General features: G+C 37.6%; 1 protein-coding gene across 1 annotated transcript in view; it reads left to right on the top strand.

Annotated features, from left to right (window-relative positions):
- DLG5 (discs large MAGUK scaffold protein 5) overlaps positions 1-22,342 on the top strand; it is a 108,059-nt gene that overhangs the window by 30,918 nt on the left and 54,799 nt on the right. The window contains 1 exon segment of the mRNA XM_032190934.1: positions 10,364-10,432. Within this exon segment, the coding sequence (XP_032046825.1) occupies positions 10,364-10,432 (69 nt within the window).

The following is a 22,342-nucleotide window of genomic DNA, read 5'->3' on the forward strand; positions in this document are numbered from 1 at the left end:
TTTCCAGAGCATCAACTGCTGTGCACATTTAAAAATGCTTCATGGCACTGCACGGTAGGACAAACTGTGCTCACTGCTACTACAGTCATTTCCTTCTTTTGATTTTTTACCTTTCCTTCCATATCACTTTTCACAGTTTTTGCTTTCGCTGTGTTTTTTTTTTTTTCTTTGTAACAGCTCTAATTTCCTTATACAGCTTACTCTGCCTGTTTTCTCAACTGATTTGTTGATACACTGGGTATAAAATGCTTCAGGTTTTTGCAGGGTGTAAGGGCTTCTCAGAACTGACTTAAGCTGCATTTGTTCCTAGGGTAGTGGAGTCCCACACTAGGTTGGTCCAGGGGTCCTGCTGATACTGGATATTTATAATAATCAGTTGATCATTGCATTTGGGCTTTATAGTTAACCTTGAACAAAATGGATGAGCCAAAATATTTACTTGCCAAAGCCCTTGAGTACAGATATGAAGAAAGAAACATTTCATCACTTCACATACGGGAAATGTGCTCTGACGCTGATAGCTGAAAAGATAATTTCATTTCATTTATATCAAGCTTCATATTCTAGTTGCAGGCTGGAGACATGCTGCTGCTTGTGTGCACAGGTGTGTTTTTTGTTTGTTTGTTTAAAGAAATTATACTGACCACAGTTCTGTTAAACCTTTTTTAGAAGTGGTATCACTTGCAGATTTATTGGCAATACTGTATTTACACCACACTAAGTCCTCTGGCCATAAAAAGCCAATTAAACCTTTTTCCAAAAAATATGTTCATCTACCAGCAGAAAGCGGGAGGGGCATTTGGAATTTTTCTTTGACTGACACTGTGTAGGATGAAGATGAGGAAACTTCCCTGGCCTCCAGGACTAAGTAGCATCATGTTACTGCTTTAAGGTATCCTCTAGATTAATCCTGCCAGATGACTTGTCTGATTTCCAAATTCACCTTCCTTCTGCAGTTGTAGTGAGCAATGCCATCCTCCAGGCATGGCCTAGGAGGAACCCAGATGGTGTCTGTGGCCTTTTGGTGCTGATGTCTGGAACTCCCCGGCCAGCTCTCCAGCTACCCTGTGTTCAGGTTCATCAGGCTTGAAGCATGAGGTCCTGCGAATAGAGACCATTGGCAGCAAGAGCAGCGTGCTTGAACAATTCCTTATCTTGCTTTTATCTATAGAGATGCCTCAGCTTCTTATTTGCCCTGTATGTGACAGTAAAACTCAGAAAATGGACCAGATGGATTACATAGTGGCCTTGGAAAAGACCTTTACTAAATGACTGATGAAAACCAGTCACTCTAGGTGTAGAGCAGATGAGAAACTTTTTAGAAATGGATGAGTCTGAAGTGCCCTGATCTGTTAGGAGTGTGGTGAAAAAAAAGGGTTGGAGAACAAATGGGACCAGGCTAGGTGTAAAAGCAGAAAGAACTGGCATGCTCCTTGAGGAGTGCTGCAGGGACCAAAACAGGGAAATTTGTGGGTGCGCCCTGAGTGGAGTAGATATGCCATGTGCCACTGCTCTCCCGCTGGTGTGCAGCTAGTCCCTGCTGGAGGTGGCATCACACAGGGAGAGCTGAGAGAAGTGCACTCAACATGATGTGGGTCCATAGGGCCTGCTGCTTTCTGGTGACTGCTGTCACTGCACTGCCCAGCCGAAGGAGCCTTGGGTCCTACCTCAGTGTCAGGAGTACCTAGTGAGAGGGCGGGATGCTGTTTGGCTGGACACGGTGCAGGTAGAGCCCTGGAAGAGCAGCGGTGTGCCAAGTGAATTTATGCTATAGGTTATCTGATTTCCTTCTCTAGATAGAAAGGGATTGGTGTATGTTCTCTGTTAGGTTTTAGTCATCTGTGAGGGTTACTGAAACATTACATCTCTCTTAATAAACATCTCACCTTAATAAACAAAATTAATTATATCCTGTTACATATAATTTACAGAGGAATCCAGATCAGAAAGATAACTTTCAGAGAAACATGAGGATGTGAAAATGAGATTGCAGGAAGCTTGCTAAAGTAAAATGCTACTAGGCATTTTTATATTTTTTTTTTTCCCCTTTGGCTTATCGTATAGAATCCACCAAGAAAATGTCAGCTTCCTGCTGGCTAGAAGCAAAAGAAGATCTAATGAATATGATTTACTCGTTACCAATGTAATGGAGGTGGCCTGTTCTGGGAAAAGCCAACTTGCAGTTTGACGAGTTTATATTAACCATGATTCTTGAAAATGACTTCTGTTTGATCACTTAGTAATATCTCATGAGACTTCTAGAACAGAAAACAGCACCAATGCTCTGGCAATAATGCAAGGACTAACTGTAATGTGCAAGAGCTGGAATATGTGACAAGTTGATTCAGCTGCCTGCATTGCAGTTTTACTAAGACTTGTCTTTAAATGCAGCTTTTTCCTGTCTGTACGAACTTCTGAGGTTAAAGAATCTGGAGATGTTTTTTTTTTTCCCTTTTTGAGTGTGAACCTACAAAAATGAACATTTCTATTGTACGAAGGTTACCAGTGAAGGCAGTGTGTGCATTCTATAAATGGGAAGTTGTTCTTTTTGCCAGAATCTAAGTGTAATGTAAGTTAGCATTCTGGTATTTCCACAGTAGCGAGGTATGTTGCTGTTAGCCTTAAAATAACTGCTGAAAAACTATCGCCCGTCTCATGTCACTACCTAATGGGAATTCAGGGCTGTAAGAGGGGCATAGTTGTTGGCTGTGTGCTGTTGAAGCTGAGTGTTGGAGACAAATGACTTGTCAAGGCAAAATGCACTGACTAGAGCAGAGTTAAAAGCCATCCCAGTCAAAAAGCAGGAAGACAAAGGTTAAAGTTGTTGTTGCTGCTTCAGAACCTGTATTGCTGCAGGACTTTTTGAATAAGTAATAGCAGTAGTAATTATTGTTGCATCTTTGGTCCTGGTGCTCCAGCACATACATTTAATCGCTTCTCATGTAGTTTCACAGAGTGCAAGAAATTAAATAAGTTGTTTTGTAAATAGTGAAGAAATAAGTGAAAGAGTGGAAGGTAGCAAGGGTCATATTATTTCTAGCTGACCTGATGTACTTGGGCATCTTTTTTGTTAGCTTTTAAGCAGTCATAAGGTTTTATTACCTCTTTGCAGTCACCAGGTGGCAATAGATATATGTAAGCTGATATCCTGCTAATAAAACATCATGGTCATTTGGCTCTTAAAATTTGCTTTTGTTGCATCTCCGTAAGACATGATCAGAGCATTGTATCTATGGCAAAATAGCTGGTATGCTGTTTACTACAGCACTGTCATCGTGTGTATTTTTTTGAACCAAACTACGCAAATTTAGGTTTGTCAAGTGGTTTAATTTTCTCTGTCCATCCTTATGTGAAAAGAGGATGATTTGACCCCAGGTTCACAATTCAGTAAACGAGAACAAATAATGTTAATAAAGTATGTGGATAGCAGCAAGTGTATCCTAATGATAAAATGAAAATGTATGAAAGTTAATAATCTTTCTTGTCCCTTTCCTTCTCTCCTTATCTTTCTGCTGTTCTTCTTTGTTTATTAAAAACATCAATTTCTATTTCTTTTGTAATTCATACTGCAGTAAGATGCACAGCAGTATTCTAGTGACTTACATTCTTTTTAAAGATACCTTATAAATTCTTCTTAGTACCTCACTGAATTCCTTGCTGACTATCAGAATAATTACCTATAGCAGTGAGTGTAGTCATTACTTAGCAGGGTATATTTAGGAATGCATGTTTAGAAATAGTAATGAGTGTCTTCGGTCTACTGCAAAGTGTTTTGAACATTTGTTCATGAAAACAGGAATTTTCCAGATATGGATATGTTGTTTTTAACACCTGAACATCGGATGTTGTACGTAATTACATGACTGATGGCTTGGAACTTGAGCATCTGAACTCAGGGCTGCTTACTGATGTCTCTGGCCTCAGGCAAGTTACTTAACTTTTCTGGATCTCAAGCTGCACAGAAACTGTCACATTACATTACAATCAGCCTGATCTGTTATTCTGTCACTGCCACTGATTTTTACGTGTGTGAACTGTTCTGTCCTTAATAAGAGTTTATTCTTTATCTTTTCTAGTTGAAAAATAGCCTAAACTCTAAAGTATGTCTTTTCCAAAACTATATTCTTGTTGTCTTAAATATGTTGTTGTAAAATACTGTCTCAGTTGTAAAAGGAGAATAAATACTTTGACCCTCACTGTCTATGCAAAATTATTATAGTTTGAGGTATTTGAGAAATCAAAATGATAATTTTTCATCTGCTTCATTCTTAAAAAAAAAAAAAAAAAAAAAGCCATTAAATGGCTTTTTTGTTGTTGTTGTTTTCATACTGTCCTAAAAATAAGAGAGCATTTTATGCTTCAAGGTACAGTGTTTGTGAACTGTGGGTATGATGAATAAATGATAAAAGTGTGTTTAAAAGCAGATGGGAGAAGAGTGCAAGCTTTTGCTGATCTGACCTCTGCTACTGTTTTACCTTTACTGTGAAGTTGAGTGCCTTTTGGTTTTGGAGTTACTCTTATCCTTAAAGGTAAATGGCTACAAAGCATCAAAAGTGAAGGTGACACGGACAGAAGTGAAAATCCTGACCTCACACGACACCTTAAATAGGATATAAGGTCTGAATGTCACACAACTAGCAAGAGATGACTGCATTTTATGGTTTCTGACAAACCTGGCTGTGCAGGCTTCCAAGAGAGGAGTAGCCTCAGAGACAGACCGTGGCAGATCCGTGTGGTCTTCAGCTCCTTGGGCAGTTTTGCTTGTTGTAACATGAAAAGCAATGAAAATGCTGTAATCTGGGTCATTTCCAGTTTTAATCAAAGTTTTTTGCTCCCCCACAGCAAGTAGGAGTCCTGCCAAAGTCAGTTGAGCTTAGTGTGCCGAGATGTGGATAAACAAATGTTTGTCCTGCTGCCCTCCATCCGGTGTGCTGGACCCCCGTCAGAAACAGCCCTTGCTGACAAGGAGCTGAATCAGCTGGCAGCCGCAGCACTGGGAAGGGAGGTAGGAGGAAGAGCAGAGTTAATTAACAGTGGAAACTGGCAGCAGGGGAACATGAGGAGTTGTTTAATGACATCCTAAAAGTAGAGGTGTAGTAAAAAACCTTGTGTGGGCAAAGCAGCCTTTCTGCCTTTCTAGGCTGAGTCCTGCAGCACTAAGTGTTCTAGTTGGGAAGGGTAATGAAGTTAGAATCAGCAGTACTGCAGATTGGGAATAGAATCCTTTAAAGATGGGTTACATGCCAGGGGCTGTGCAGCTCAAATCAGAGCACTCTACATCTTGAGGGATGAAGCACCCCATGTTCTGTGAGTTAGAGCCTGGTTCTTCATACTGAAGCTGCTTCAGTAGACCCACCTCTTTGGCTCTGTGCTTAAGGTGTATATCTGAGGGAGTAATTATTCTTATTCCTACACACTTACTCAGAATAGGAAACTTTAGAAAGTAAAATAGCCTTTAGACTTGACAAAAAATCTCTTTCAGTTGAATTTTATCTATTAACTTTGTAAGTATTGGAGAGTAAAACATACATTCTGGGGGGAAAAGTAAGTATTAATGACACATGAGATGAATTTAGAGAAAACTGAGTCCCCTGTATCTTTTTTTTTGCTGCTGTAATCAGTACAGTATTTGTTACAGGGCCGTGAGCAGAGCTGGTTTGTATGCTCTCTGGAAGAAGAGAAGGTCGTAGCAAAGCTAGCTTTCAGCTTATGTGTGACTTCCTCAGCTAAGCAAGTAGTTCTGTTAGTTCTTAGTTCTGTTCCTCAATTTCCAATTTTTTAAGTGGTCTTCCTCCCATCAAACTTCATAAGAAAAGCAAGAATTTGAAGACATTCAACGTGTTGTAATTGTATAAGGTAGAAGGAAATGGTATTCTTGAATGTTTTCTGTACGTAATGTAGCAGTTACTAAATTGCTCTGTTCTTTGAAAGCTGCTTATTGTAGCCAGGAACTAATAAGAAGCTCAATCTGGTTGAGCAAAATAGGAAAAAAACATAACAAACAAACAAACAAAAACACACACACACACAAAAAGCAAGTCTGCCATGCAAAGGCAAGCATGTTTGGGCTTTTCTTCTTTTTAGTATGAATGTGTATCTGTAAATGTCTGGTCACTTTTTTTAATGAAGTACGAGCAAAATGTACTGTGTTTATCTAATATCTTTCTACTTCAAGCTGCAATTTTGAACTTGAGTCAGTGAATTGACATCTGATATAACAAGTTTGTGTGCTGGGAGACTGTGGCACGTGTGATGAATACTATGGGAAACATATAAAAGGCAGATACTTGGACAAGTGTGGTGAAAGGCAGGCAAACCCCCAGATGTGAAGCATTTTCAATATTAACTTAATGTACTCACTGGTTCTTGGTGTTTTTTTATTCCGATGTTACTCCTTGTGCAGCCTGACAAGATGGACAGCCAAAAAGTTCAAGAATTTCAAATAAAGAGGAGAACAGTTTGCTCAGTGAGGAGAGCTCATGAATAGATCATATAATGCTTTTTCGTTATAAAATCTTGCCTATGCCTTTTTTCTTGCCTTTTCTCTGTATTTTAATTTCTGTTGGAGTGATTAGGAGCATTTTCCTATGTCATGTGAGGAAGCAACCTACAGGGTGGGGAAATGCTCTTGAGGACTGTTTTCAAATACTTCTGATCATGTAAACTATGGTGCTAATTGAGCATGAATTTAATACATGGATATGTTTCAGTTCAGCAGCTAAAAGTTAATTTTAATATTATGAAAGCTATACTGAGTTTTCTAGTAATTGTTTCTGACATTTAATATTGCTGATAATGATGATGATGGCACATTAGAAATAATGAACTCATAACTTGTGTAGTTAGAAAATCCAGACATCCCCACAAACAGCTTGGAAACACGATCAACAGTGCTACTGGATTTTGGGGGGCTGGGGTGTTAGTAGTGAGGAATTATGAATGGGTCTGGTGATTCCTCCCGTTTTCACACTTCTCACGTTTTCTGTGATAATGTATCATGCATGCCGTATCTTGCATTTCGAAATCTGAACTGATGTTTTAAGAACATTACTGGAAACAGTCATATGTCCTGCTTTGATGAAGTCAGCTTGACAAAACTTTTCTATCTATTCCAGAGAGCAGAATTTGACTTGCTTTAAATTTTGTCTTTAGCTTTTAATTCAGGGAATGAGGACAGAAGGGATTAGTGCTCTTGAAGATAGATAAAGACAAGATCAGCTCAGATGATGAGAGTAGTTCAAGTATCTGTTTCAGATCAGCTTGTACAATCATTGATGTGCGATTTAAGCACTTTATGTTATGGACAATGGATCCAAGTTTTTCTGTTGCTTACATTACTGTTAAAATATGAGAAGTGCTGTAATCCTTGATTACATATCAAGGTGTTCTATCCAGTATTTTTTTTTAAAGGTACACGAAAAGCCCACTCATTTTCAGAATATATTTCTCTTTCCGCTACTACTTATGTGGATTTCCCCTCCTCCTTCCTCGTCAATTTGTGAATTAAAATAAACAAATGTAGGCAAGTGTAACTTAAGACATATCTGTTGAACAGTGGAAATCCGTTGAGCATCATTTGAAAGTATGCATGTGAAACAGAATGTTGACATAAAAATGTAAGGGGAAAATAAGATACTGTTCTGGAAAAATTGTCGTTGACCCAAGTTGTGTGGGAAATGTAGTTCATGGCTTTAGTAATAAAGTATAGTTATACATGTAAGACAGCTGCGGAATGTCACCTTGTTGATTTTTCTTACAGCCTCGGTGTTGATTAGTGTATGGCTTCTTTTGCTTTGTGGGTGCTATATAGGTGCTGTAGTTATCTTCTAATATCAAGTGCTTTTACAAGAGTTACTGTATTTTTCTGAAAGACAAACTCTACAGCTAATCATTATATGCAGATTTATAGTAGTAATTACTTTAAACTGGTGTTATCAATCAATGTCTAAACGTAATGTGATCCATTTTTAAAACTTGAGATGATAGATGCTAAGCACTAGAATATATCTTAAGTCTCTTAAAATTTTCATGTTGATTCTTAAATCTGACTGTAGAGAAAATCAGACTGAGGTGTCAGGTAGAAAAGCCTGTGCATAATTTTATTTTGCTTCAGCTTTGTACAGCACATGTAGCAAGCTATCTTCAGGGCTTTCCATCTTGATCAGTTTATCCTCAAATTAAATATTTAAAGGTGGGAAACTGAGATGTACCAAATACATGATTTATACGGATTGCACAGAAAAACTGAGAAAGAGCTAGAGGCAAAATGCAGATCATGTAAGTTTGATCTACCATACTTAAAATAGTATTGCAGATACTTACTTGGGTACCTAGAGACATCCTGTCCATTCACAAAATAGTCAATGGATTATTTTGTAAATTTGGTTTTACAAAACTCCAATGCTTTCCATCCTTTTCATTATGGTTGTGGCAGTTGGTCTTTTTGCAAATATCCCGAAGGAAGAGGAGAGCACTTAATCACATTATCTGTCATGGAAACATTTTCTTTCTCCATGCCTAAAAAGAAGCAGCAGCAGCTAACAATCACTTGAACTGTGTTTCCATGCGGGATTCCTATGTAAGCTTTTAGAGGAAGTGAGTGATTTTAAGTTGCTGAGTGTAATCATGCCTCACTTCTTGGCACACGATTTCATTGTCTTTGAGTCCCATGCAGTTCTAATATGATCTCGACACACATTGTCTGTTGTAAATATGTGTTCCTTTGTTTAATACATCGATCTGCTTTCTTCAGCTTCCCCTTTGTCTCTAATCATTCCAGCTCATACCACAAGAAATCTGAGTTTAGAACAGGCAGACGTTGATTTTAATTAATGACAAAATTATTTTGCTTTTAATAAGCACTAATTAATTAGAAACAGCTTAAATTGTTATCTGAAAATGGTTCAAATGGAAGCAGAAATACACAGCAGACTTCTTCCTGAAGCTGGTGTGTCAGTGTTGTGCTTGTAAGGTTTTATTTAAAAACCAGAGCAAGCCAAAGCAAAAATAAGCCCTTACATCCTGTATAATCAACTAAAATTATTTGTGACCAATGTATTTTGAATCATTATTTATAGGAATGTGTCAGGTGGAACAGTGTACTTCATGATCCATTTCTTTTTTTTGTACTTATTGGAGCAACGTCTGCTAGTAAAACCAAGGGATTTGTTTGGAAGGAGTTTAACTTGGCTTTTGCCTAGCCATTGTCCCTTTAATCAAACTGGGGAGCCTGATTCTTTGTTGAGATAGCAAACATTGAAACTGGGGGGTCCAACCAAATTTTACTGGCTGGGAATCTGGCCCTAAGTGTGTTTTTTCAGTTGATTTTGCTGTTATTGCTTGTGTTGTTGGTCAGCTTCTCTTCATCACTTCTTGTCTTTCCTTTATCTGATACTGTGATGATAGGTGTTAGTTTTTTCCTGAAGTAGCACAGGAGATGAGCTAAAGCTGTACTTTATTTAATTCATTTGAAAGGTAGATCCATGCGTTTCATGTGATGCTTCTCACCTTTCATGTCTTAATTTCAAAAAGATTGGAGGAAACAAATGATGAAACATAGAAAGGAGGACTATAGGAAAGACAGCTCCTGAATATATTGATTTCATTCTTGAGCTCATGTCCTAGTTGTGGCTGGAAATGGACCAGATTTCAAATCACTTAGCCACAAAATGATTCCCTTTCCTTTACTATGGGGTGCTCGTTTTGTTTGTGAGGGATGGTGGAGCTGTTTAGTTGTTAAGGTTTTGAACTAGGGCCTGTTTTTTCAGTTCTTCTGGGAAGTCAAACTTAGCATACTTTTAAATCAACTAAAATGAAAGACAACTCTGTTGATCAATTTATGTGTGGGGAAAAAAAAAAAAAAGCTTTCATTATCATCAGTGACAAGTTGGCTCCAGTTGCTTTTGGGATCAGATACTTGAAGTTGCACGTGTATGCAAGCAAAACTTATTTACTAATTAAATTATATTTCAAAGTGAAGAAAGGAATACAAATCAGTAAGATGATCAAGTTGAAGTTGGCTCATTAAAAGACAAGTAATCAAAGTAGATTCTGATGATCATCAGACACTGCTCAATCTTAATGTTTCAGAGAAGAAACTTTGTATTTTCACTGTCAGAAATACTCATTGTTTTAGTTCATTTTTTTTTCTTCCGATTTCAGTTTTACTATTTCACCTGGAATAATTTCCTACTTGGTGTGTACTGTGATGTTTATTTACAAGTTATCCATTTCCTATTAGAGAGCACAAATGTTATTAATGCATAAAAATCTAAGTCAGTGCCAAGAAAACAAATGGTTAGCTTGATTTGGGGAGAAGAAAAGAGAAGTAGTGGTAACACTGTTTGTCTTTTTCTCATTCTAGGATCTACTTACAGTGTGCTGTCCATAATGCCTTCTGATTCTGAAAGCAGCAGTTCTCTGAGTAGCATCGGTGAGTAAAGGATTAATTTAAGAACTTGATAAGCAAATCTTTTGGGAGCTGGGATAACATGGTTTTAACCAAGTTGTCTTTGTGAAGGGTGGAGGGCTTCAACTCATAGGATCAAAGAAGTTGAACTAAATGATAGAGCTATGCATCTTGATGAGGGAAAAATATATCCATATTGTGTAGTGCAACTGAAGCATTTTTGTATCTGTATGCAGTTGTTGCCAATAAAATCTATGATATTTGGATACATCAAATTACATTACTATGCTCCAAGTTACTGAGTAAAATGATGTAGAAATGGCAATGTTTTTACAAGTCTAGTGTGTGTATATATATACATACAATTACAGGCATTTATATATGTGGATGCATATGATTATATAAATGATAAAAAGCATCACAGAAATTAAAAGGCTATGATCTTGGCTAATAGTATTTGAACATTCTTGTAAGTGGCTGCAAGCTACCTTTTTTCTTTTATTTTCTTTTATTTCCTTTTTTTTTTTTTTTTTTTTTTTTTTTGACCTGAGTGTAATGAGTTGATTCATCTTTTGCATTTTTAAAGCTATTGGGAAAGAAAAAAGAAGACTGGAGGAAAAAGGAATGTGGACAAAAGCCCTCTAACAACAAGATCATCTCAGAGTAGACATATGGGCTGTTAATCTTCCTATTTACTTATAATTTTATAGTGAAATCCATGTAAAAGTCATTGGTCTTGGATAGGGAATGTATGGTTTTGCATATTTCAAGTTCCACCGTAGTGTCAGGCATCCATGGAGTTCTCTGACAGCACCAGGCAAGTCAGTTGTCTGTTTAAGGATGCGTGTAGACATCTGTTGCAGTCATTGGAGTGAACTTTTAACTCCAACATGAAGGAACAAGATTTTAGGGTTGATTGAACTATTTTCTGAATGTATGGGAAGCAGTGACATGTTGTTCTGATTTTTATCAAGGTCACACTTCTGTGCTACCTGAAAGAAGGGTATGATTTGAGTTATTTAAAAAAAAATAAATGGGGGGGGGGCTGGAGAAGGGGGTGGTCTGTAAGTAGGAAGAGAAGAAAGTTTCTAAGCTTTAGATTGTTTTTTCTTTTTGCAGAAAGAGCCTTCCAAAGGAAGTTCTTCAAAGGTGAAATACTATTAAGTCCGTGAAATAATTAGATGAAATAATGCTTGAAATATGAGAGGATGCAGGTGGTCCTTTTTAGTCCCATGTTCCCAACTTCAATAAAGGAAGGGAACGCCTAATCTTGTTATTTTTTTTTCGAGTTTTATAACTTCATGAACGCACATAGTTGATCCTTTGTACCTGATATTTTATAAATTTGGAAGTAAAGCTAGATAGATTAACAGCTAGTATTTGCTGTCATGGAGAGAACTTTTGCTTTAACTGCTACCATTTGCATGTTACATGTATATAGCCGCTGTTTTCCATTTTACTGATTTTCTGTACCTTATGCAAGTGCAGGACTATTGTTTTCCTGTTTCTGCACATGTATTTAGAATTTGGCATTTTACTTCTGAAACTTCCTTTATTCCCATATATGAATCAGAACTGAATTATTTTGAAACTGTTTTGTTCATTTCATATTTGAAAATATTGAAGTGCATACTAAATAACTGGCCTGTATATTGTACCTTCAGAGCTATCCTTGGAAGTGTTATCCTTGGAAGTGCACACACCTTTGGTGTGTGCAGTGGTACAAGTTATTTAGAACAAGAAAAAAGTGACCGTTCTTAAACAAAACTTGTCATTTCCATGCTTTTGTTGTTATCATATGATTAAATTAAATTGGGTATTTAATATTTAATACACTAACAGCCAGGGGATTTCCTTGTTTGAAGCTGGCATGTTTGTTTTATGGCCTGGTTATAGACTTGTTAGTCTTGAATATCATTCTTCTTTCCCAATCATTTTCTCTCCCTCATATCTTGTTCTACAAGAGATAATATTTTTAATGTGGTCTAATATCAATAGCAAATTTTCTCTGCTTAGTAGCCAACATGTCCTAATAGATGTTTGCAAGTCACTTCAAAGCTGTAGTCAGGTTATTTGGATACTGACTGATCCGTTGAGTGACAAGCCATCATAACTGAAAATGTTTGTGTGCCAGCTCCCTGAAGGCTCGTTAGGACTTCTTGGATGGAATCCCAACAGATAGTGAGTTGTTTCAGTGTTTCAGGAATGTTACATGCATCTGCCTTCCACCACTGCTCTCCACCATGTTGGGCAGTGGAAATAAGTTCTTTGCCCATGAAATGAATGCATTGGTATAAAAAGGTAAATAGCTCATAGTTTGGAGACAATACAAGGTTTGAAGTGTATCGTTGGACCATGGATAGGTATGTGCACACATGTAAATAAAAGAATATTTACATTTCTCTACTCACATATGTGTTCCTTGTATGGCAGAGAGGGGATCTGTTTTTTTTTTTTTTTTTTTCTGGATTCAAAACACATTATCGTATAGCATTTAACTAATTTTTGTTTCTGATGTGCCTAGTTACTGTTTGTCAAGCAAGTTGGAAATTTGACCTTTCAGAGAAAATTAGAACTGTATTATAGATGCTAATTTAGTCCAGGTAAAGAAGCAGAGAGTCTATCTTAGCATCTTCAACTAGGAGAGATGATCCAAACTTTTGTAGTCTTTGGTCTCTTGTTCATAAAACTAAATAGTGAAGAATTATGTCCTTATGCTTCATCTTTTATTTCCAGTCTTAATAATCCTAGCTATTGTTGTAGGCAGTTTCTGCTGCTAGCATTGTTAGTTAAATGATGTTTTTCTGAAATAGTTCCAAGTAAGACAGGATGTTGTGAAATTTAGATGATTCTATCAGTTTTACAGCTATGCTGGTTTTGAGTTAATTTATGGAGCTGATGTATATAGTAAGAAGCATATTTCAGGAAAAAAAAAAAAAAAAGACCTTGATCTAAGGACTAAAATAGTTCTAGGGCAGTTCTTAAAAGACAATTTGACGAAGGTGTGTGTTCAACCTCAGTCAAAGCAAACATGGTGTTAGAATTTGGAAAGGAAGAAGAGGAAAGATGGTTTTATCACTGTAAACCTGTGGTGTGCCTAAGTCTGGGGTTATTTGCACTTCTGAATCTTTGATTCTAAGAGAACAGGATAGCAAGCACAGAGCAGCAGCACAGCTGCACGGTTGTGGAGCAGCTGTGGGGAAGCTATGTGGGGAACAGCTGGATACTCTGGGTTTCTTTGGTCTGCAACGGACAATTGTAGACATGCTTGTTAAGTCATCAATGGCTTGAGGAAGGTGAATGGATAATACAAAACTGGATGGGCATCAGCTTAAGCTATCATGACAAATTCTTGTAACTTGTATTTGAATCAGAGAGCTTCATTCTAGAGGATACTCCAGGTGTTTGTATTTGATGTGGCCTTGACAAACAACTAGACAAGTTCATGAAGGCAAAACCTCTTGCTCAGGTGATTGTCCTGAGCTGACAATTACTAGAGAGAGTAAGAATTCTGGGCAACCTCTTTTTTTTTTTTTTTTTTTAATTGTTCTTCAAGATGTTTCAGAAGCTGGTAGTTTGCTCTGTAAAATTGCAGTATCTATTTTCTCATTAGCATCAGTGCTGGAAGTGGTATAAATGCTCTCCACACACTGTCTGTGACAAGTTTCTACCTTCTTTGTGCATATTTTATGGCATGAATAGCTTGGAATCCTGATCTCCCGAAAGTGGGAATAGTAACACTAAATGGTGGTCATGTGGTATAAATGAACTGATGCTAATGATTGTTAATTCTGATACATGAATGCAGAAACAGAATTGATCAGCAGATTGTACTTGTTGTGGGACAGGCAAACCTGATAGTAGTGAAATAGACAAGGAAAATTACTTTTTGTAGATCAATCTATTAGGTCTTTGGCACCACAACAGACTGCAAAGCTTTCTCCTTCGTTTCATGAATGCAGGAGGAAATCCTTGCTGACTGACTTTTTTTTTCTAATGGTACTTGAAAAAAATGTAATAAATGGATAAGCACACGGTTTACCTAGCTTTGCTTTACATTGGCTTAATTCTTTCCATGTCAGATGCTTCATCGCTGAAGTATCACTCTTATTTCTTTGTGTAGTGTATTATATAAGTGTTTTCATAGGTACAATATTTATGTTTTAATCCCTGAAAATGGTGAAAGGGAAGACCTAAGAAGTACACTAATAAAGCCACTGAGATACGATAGTTTTGTTTTTCCTTGTGTAATAGTGTTCATCTTTTAAAAATTCCATTCTTAGTGAGTTAAGTGTTTATTTGTTAAGTTTAGTCAGAAAAAAGGCTGGTTACATCTCACAGTTTTGATATTACAGGGTACAGATTAATATGGGGAAGGCATTCATTGTGCAGTGCAGTGTATCAGTGCATGTCCCTCAAGGTTGTTTTCTCTTGCTTCAGTTTGTGTCTTGAACTCTTTCTCTGTCCTGCTGCATGCTCAGTGGCTGTGTCTGCAGGCTCTCAGCAGCTGGGCAGGCGCTTGGACCCTTCAGGGCAGGACAGGCTGGTGACGTTCATCAGAGAAGCAGCAGTTCCCACAGGAAGACAAGAAAATGACCTTGCCTGTCTCTTCGTATCCCAATGCAGAACTAATTGTGAAAGAGGAAAAATGTCTCATTTTGGGGCAAAGGTCTTTTGAGGGAGAAAATTAAGCTTTCTGACAGTTCGTTCCAAGATAAGAACAATATAGAACGAGAGGCATGAATTGTTAAGATAGAGCTGTATATGCACAAGGTGATTCTTCAAAGCATGTGGGAAGTCCATGCATCTTTGCTGTATGTTTTTCTAGGTTAGAGTCAGGATTTTTAAATTTATAAAGTCATTGTCTTCATTAACGAGCTTTTCTATTACCATAGTAGCCTTAATTATTGTTGTAAACATGGAATGTTGGTACAATAGGAAAGTAAGGGATTTTTGGTAGGTATCGAAGAAATTTTACTAAAAGGGTTTTGATGCGCCTAAGAATAGTTTCCTCACTACCTTCTTAGCTTTTTAAATAACCTGTGAACTTTTTTTTCCCTTTGTTTTTATGATAAGCAGGATGGCAATAAGTTGTCCCTTCACGCTATTACTTCCTTACAATAAACTAAGGTACAGCATGACCTGTTTAATACTGCTATTGCTGGGGTTTTTGTTTGTTTGGAGTGGGGGGAAATAGGATTTTCTTGACAGTTACACCACGAAGTAGCAATGCGTTTCATGATTAGGTGTTAGGTAGGATTCTTGAAACAGAGCAAGGTTTTCTTTCAGTGACCACAGTAACTGTTTCAGTGTTTCATGCACTTTTCACTGTCCCAAAACAGGAAAGCACACAAATGGATGGGATCTGGAGCCAGATTGTGAAATTCCTCTCCCTCTCGTGTTGCTGCAGGTGTATATTCACAGGGAATTTTTTCATCTTTAGCCTTCAGTAGCTGTTCTAGTCCTGATTTGAGAAGAGAGCAAGGAGTGATGTAGCATGTATAATTACTGATATGACTCACAGAAGAGTGTAGGGCTACTCTGTAGCAAGCACTGTGCTGTTATCCCAGCTTTTTTCCCTTCCCCTGCTTAGAGGGGCTTGCAGGGCATGATGGATACAGCAGGAATGAAATCCCAGCCACGCATGGTAGAAGAAGTGGTTGAGTAGAAGCCAAGGTATCAGACCTGCAGAAAGAATTGGCTCTTCATAGACATAACTGCCTTTTTGTCTGTTTAGTCTGTACATAAATACAGTACAGAGTGACAGGCTGTTGTACTCTACAATTTTTTCTTGTATTTCTTCCTTATCATTCAAAATTTGTTTAGATAACAGTATTTTCTTTGTTCCCTTAGATTTCCTTCCTTTTCTTTCCACTGTATTAATAATGTTCATGCTGTGCATGGGAACTAGCATTGGTAGCACTGAGGGGGGTAAGGGGGGGCGTGTCACTATTAATTCCCAAGAGAGTTATGATATAAACTGCTGTAACCTCTGCATTCCACCATTGTGCTTTGGCCCCACCTTTTCCCCTGCAAAGGAATAAATCCTCATTAAATTGTCATGCTCTCTTTGTATTTCCTTTCTCTTTGCTCTCTGTTAGTCACAAAGATTTTTGTGTGTAAATAGAAGCATCCTTCATCTGCCCACTCCCCGTGCTCAGCAGACTCTCTGAATGGAGCTACAATCCTGCATCTCTGACATCAGAATAATTATTTATGGAGATGGAGTGCCTGGCGTGCCAGGAACGGAACAACAGTGTTACTTTAGGAATTGGATAGAGCCCAGTAACAGAGCTGTTGTATGTGACAGTCACTGGCCCATCTCCCACTTGACCAGTAATGGTAACGGAGAGGGAAAGAGCACAGAATAAAGAAACCTTTTGTTTGGTTGTTTTTTGTTTTATAATGTGCCAGTTTGTATAGTGCACTCAGACATTTGGCTTGTATAATTTTGAAGATAAATGTTCAGCAAGCATTGAACTGAACTTGTATGACACAGTCTTGGACAACCGGTGCCAGGCAGCCCTGCTTGAGCAGGGAGGTTGGACCAGATGTCCTCCTCCAGAGCTCCTTTCCAACCTCAGCTGTTCCGTGAACTATTCTAAGTTCGTGTGTCAGAGGTGATTTGTAGGGTATGCTGAACTCAGCTCTAGTGCCAGTGTGCCAGACTGGCACAAGGGACCATTCCTGTTGATGTTCAGGAGTAGATGACGTAGGCAAAATGGTGGAAGTATTCAGGAGATCTGCATTTTGGATTTCTGTTTGTTTTTTCCAAAGTGTAGTATAGTTTTAAGTTCCTAATGTCAGGTTAATCTCAGTCTCAGTTTCTCGCTGTACAGCATGTATTCTGTACAGTATCAGCTACCACACTGTATAGCATTGTCTGAAACGTCCATAAATGTAACATTACAGAGAAAGAGATGCTAATTACTGAGTCACTTAATTCCAGCTACTTAGGAGGAACAAAGTGATAGTTCCTCTGAGTATTAAGTTACTGGGAATTTATGTGAATACCATATGTACAATGTATCTTGAGTTCTTTACCTTACCTTGATATACTCAAACTGAATAAACAGTCCAGACTAGAAGTGTTGTATTTTTGAAGTATGCTCTTAAAATATGTGAAGTTATTTTTACTCTTGCTGTATTCCAGCAGAATTTTTTGGACCTGTAAGGAAGGTTGGAAGGCTTGTTCTGACTCATTTCCTGTAGATGATGTAACATCAGCCCAAGGCCACCCTGCTTATACTTCAGCATGAAATTGTCAAATTTGTTTGCTACAGGAAGTAGTAACACAATGTCTTAATAAATTTCTGTGACTATATGGATTATCTACTTGACTTCCCATCTTTTTTTTTTCTAGTTTTTTATTTTACTGGCTCCTTTGTCCCTTTTTGTAGTAGGCAAGTAAGCCATGGCTCTGACTCACGTTCTTTGAAAAAAAAAAAAAGTCTCTATGAATTTATTTAGTCTATGCTACAAGAGTTTTGAAACCCAGTGTCCAATAATACGCTGTTGACCTAAGCAATGTTTTGCCGTGACAGGATTATAGTTTCTGGAATCAAGCCATTATTTAAATATCCCAGTAACGTAATATAACTTCAAAGTTTTCTTTTAATGCTTTCAAAAAAAAGTGATTCTTTGTCCCCGCCTTGCTGCACAGTGTTCTTTTTTAATCTTTATTTTTTCAGAAACATGTAAAGAAAAACAAGCAGTTACATTCGGGGGTCAGGCAATAGCTCTGAGGACATTCTGCTGCGTTATGCTTTTTTATGATGCATTTTGAATAGAATGGCATTACATTCTTTTTCAGTTTTCATAACTATACCAAGATATTAATGAGTGAATTTCCAGAATGGAATAAGCTCTCCATCTGCATTTCTATAATTTCCTCATTTCCATATCTAAATCTGAGTTGTTGTGATTGCAGCTGTCAATCTTGTATTCCCTGTACTCTTCATCATGTATTCAAGCCTCTGTCTTGCAGCTGAAACCATGCTATTATTCCAGCTGTTCAGTTCATTGCAACTGGTATCACTCTTTTAGTCCTAAGTGTTTTTTTCTTGCCCTTCCCTGTTAGTATCACTCTGCTGCCTTTTACTAGGTGAATTTCCATTCCCGTCTGTAACAAACGCCATCATCGGCACTATCGTTTTATGACTTTCTCTTGTAGTTATCAGGTTCCATATGTCTGTCCCCACTGATCTCTTCCAAATTTGACTTGAACCAACAGTGTTTCCTTGCTTAACACTTTGTTAGTTTATCAGCCTGACAGGCTATTTACAGGTAGTTTTTCACTAATTGCAATTCAAGTGCTTAATCTGAGGCCCTTAATTCTTACTCCAAAGCAAACATTACACCCCTCCCATCTGATAATAATTCCTTCCCAACAAAGCGTAGCCTTTCTTTCACCGCTTCACCTTGGCCATTTTGACAGCTGTCTCTTTATATTGATGTTGTTTCTATTTATTGCCTCACACTTTGTACAGCTGTGCATAACAAAGTAATTGTTTTCAGTATTCATAGAAAGTGTTCAATTACAGGTGTGGTTTATGATACTCCTTCAAAGATAAACTCTATTTCATTGCTGGAAAATGTCTTTTCCCTTCCCTTTGCTTCCCCTCCTTGGCAGTCAGCCTGTAAATCTCTTTTTTGTTGATGTTTTCAGGTTTTGTGCTAATGCAAACACAAACTTTACAATTGATAAAGACACCTGGACAGTTGTCACTTGTTCCTTTGTCAGCATGTGCTAATACGACACCTGCTGAAGAGTTACAAATGATGCAGAAAACTTAAGAATGCTTCCAGTACACCACATCAGGATCCTTTTGGGCATCCCAGACTTCAACCTGCTACCTCCATCCCAGTCGTTCTCTCTATTCAGAAGTCATTTTTTTTTTGTGTGTAAAGTTTGACCTCAACAGTTGAGGCAAACCGCTTTTTATAGATTTAAATCCTATGTAATTTGCTTTTCCTTTGATCTGAGTAGTACATGTTGAGTTTACTGGAAGCATGGTTTATGAAATAACCACTCTCTTACACAAACTTAGAGTAGCTTCACTCTCCTTTGATTTTCCTCTGTTCGGTTCATAAATCATACAGGTTATCCTTAATCTCTTTGCCTGAGTTTCAATATGTTTACGAATAAGCACCTTCTCTTAACTACTAAGTTCTTTGAACAGCTTCATTGTATTCTTGCTGACTTATGGCATCCATTTCCTTGTAGCTATGGGTTAAAATGTAGTCATGCAGTGTTCTTTCAACTTCTGTCACTTCAGAAGTACTCAAGAATTGTTAAGTGGACGTGATGCTCTTTTTTAAAACTAGTAACAACAAAAAAAATGTTAACTTTGCTGATATATAGTCTTGGGAAAGGAAGGATTTATTTTTATTATTTTACATTGCCTGTAATAAATCAGTTTGAATTACTTCTTGGTCTCTTAAGGATTCTGCTTGAAAACCTGTAATTAGTATCTGACCACTTCATGCCGTTTCACTTGCTGCAGTATCTTCTTAATGCTTGGCAACTGACTGATGGAATTCCTGAAGATTCCATCTGTAATGATTTGAATGGGAATACAGCATGTGTGAATACCCATCTCCTGCACTCCAGACAGCACGTCTGGAACACGGTGTCTTTACTACTCCCTGAGGCCCTTTATCAGTCTGTGCATTCAGGAAATCCTTTTGGTGTCAGCAATTTTCTTTCAGGACTGTAAAACAGTATGGTGGAACGATGCTCAGAACTCCCCTCAGGAAAAACCTCGAAGGGGTGAGTATTGGCAGGTCTCAACCTTTTGGTCGGGGTGCAGTAGTTGACCCTAGCAGTTGCCCTGCTCAGGTTTGCATGGGGTTCTTGAGCCCAAGTTATGCTTTTGCTGTGTGGTTGTAAGCCTTCCAAAGGGTTTGATCTTTCCCACAAGGGAGCTCTTAGCTGCTCTACTCCAGAAGCTTCAGCTGTATTTTCATGGTCATGGTACAGGTTTACAGATTTTATTCTCTGTTGTATTTTACTGAAGAAAAGTTCTGCAGGGAATTTTTGAACTGACATACCTGGTATTTTTTCTCCTTTCTTGTAATTACTGGGTATTAGATTGGGATTATCATTCATGTTGATCTTTCCAGAACCACTGCTCAGTGGTTCACTGCTTCAGATTCTTAAGTCTTAAGTTTATCTAAGCTGAAGTTTGTTTCATATTTTGGACAGTTGATTTAGCTTGTTATATTCTGTATTAAAGCAAATACTGAAGTGTTTTATGTTCTTGTTCTTGCACGTTACATGATCTTTGCTGCTTTCATAACCTGTTAAGTTTTCTGTCTGTCATATGAAACTCTTTCCACTGCTCAGTATTGTGCTTTTCAGTTTCCCTTCCTCCATGCATTGCTGCTTGTTTTCATTAAAGTTTTATTTCACTTGCAAGGCAGTTCTGATCCGTTATTTCAAGACCACTTCAAAAGATACACATGAGGAAATATATCTAAATGATAGCTTTTGTTATGTAATCCCATTCTAGTCCTCGTAAATTACTGAGAGCAAGTCAATATTTTAGCTGGTATTTTCCTACACCTGGCGTAGGTCTTCCTGAGCTTAGGGAGAAACCCTATTGGTCATACTTTGCAACACATCTTTTGTCTTGTTTTGCAAAATTCTTTTAGTTTTATTAACATGTTCTTTCATGATTTACAAGGCCATAGAGAAATGATATTCTGACTATCCATGTTGTTTTTTCTTGGAATGAAAGCAGTGAGAAAGGCTCAGGTGTATAATGACTAATCTGATTGCTTGCAAGCAAGAATTGGCACAAATTTGTAAGATGACACGAAAAAATCCAAGTAAAATTTGAAGCATTATGTTAGCTTATGATAGATTGCCTCTTGAATTGGTTAACACTCATACAAGTGTATTCTCAGAGTAAATTAATGAGTTTATTATAACTTAAAATATATTCACAGTATTTCTTAAAAACAAAACAAACAAAAAAAAACAATAGTTTTTCATGCATTGGTACTCATTTTCCTACCTCAACATGCTCTTGTTTCAGTGTTACGCATCTTGGTCAGTTAAAAAAAAAGCACAACAGTCACATTTCTCTTCATGTTGTGTGTTTCAAAGAGTGCACTGCCCCACACCAAAATAATGGGGGTGACATGAAAATGAAGTTAACAGTGCTGTGGTTTCTGTATGGTTGTATTATCTCTTCAATCATTGATGATTAGGAAAATCATCAATAATTTTATTTAGTATGTACAATGTTAATGGATCTTTGTGATTTCTGTGAAGTCAGGTGTTTGAACTACAGTTAGGGAAGATACCATTGCTTCAGATGGAAATTTATTTATGTATTTATTTATTTATTTTTTAATGCAGCATATGTTGGGAAATCTGCTTTAGATTAAGTTCATGTGTACTCAGGACTTATTGCATATACTGCATTGGAGTCAAAACTTATTTTGTCCGTAACGCACACCCAGCATAGGGCTGTTTCAGGTGTTAGTGGAGCACAGCTTACCTGGAGGCTGGCCAGCAAAGTGGCTTGCATACTATTGTGTTTTCAGTGCCAAAGTGGACCTAACATCAGAAATGAGTTTTGAGGCTTACTGAAGCAGATGAATGAGTTGTACTTGGCAAGACACACAGTAAATCCTTTTTAACAAATGCAGGTTATCTGAGAAAGCAGGTAAGTTACTGTAAGGTGGCATCATTTGGATAATGGAAATTTAGCCTGTAGGCTTGTACATTTTAAGACCAGTTTGTCTAGTTAAAGAGCAGAAAGGAAGTACTGTTGCGTAAAATATGCAGTCAGATGGAAAAAGAATACAAAGCTGGAAGCACAGGTCGCTTTCCTTACACTGCATCAGGATGTCAGATGCAATAAAGGGCTTTTAGCATCTAGCTATAAAAGCTCTTTTGAAGGAAATGAAGAGTATTGAGTT

Source organism: Aythya fuligula, chromosome 7 (genome assembly GCF_009819795.1).
Source record: "Aythya fuligula isolate bAytFul2 chromosome 7, bAytFul2.pri, whole genome shotgun sequence".
Taxonomy (NCBI): domain Eukaryota; kingdom Metazoa; phylum Chordata; class Aves; order Anseriformes; family Anatidae; genus Aythya; species Aythya fuligula.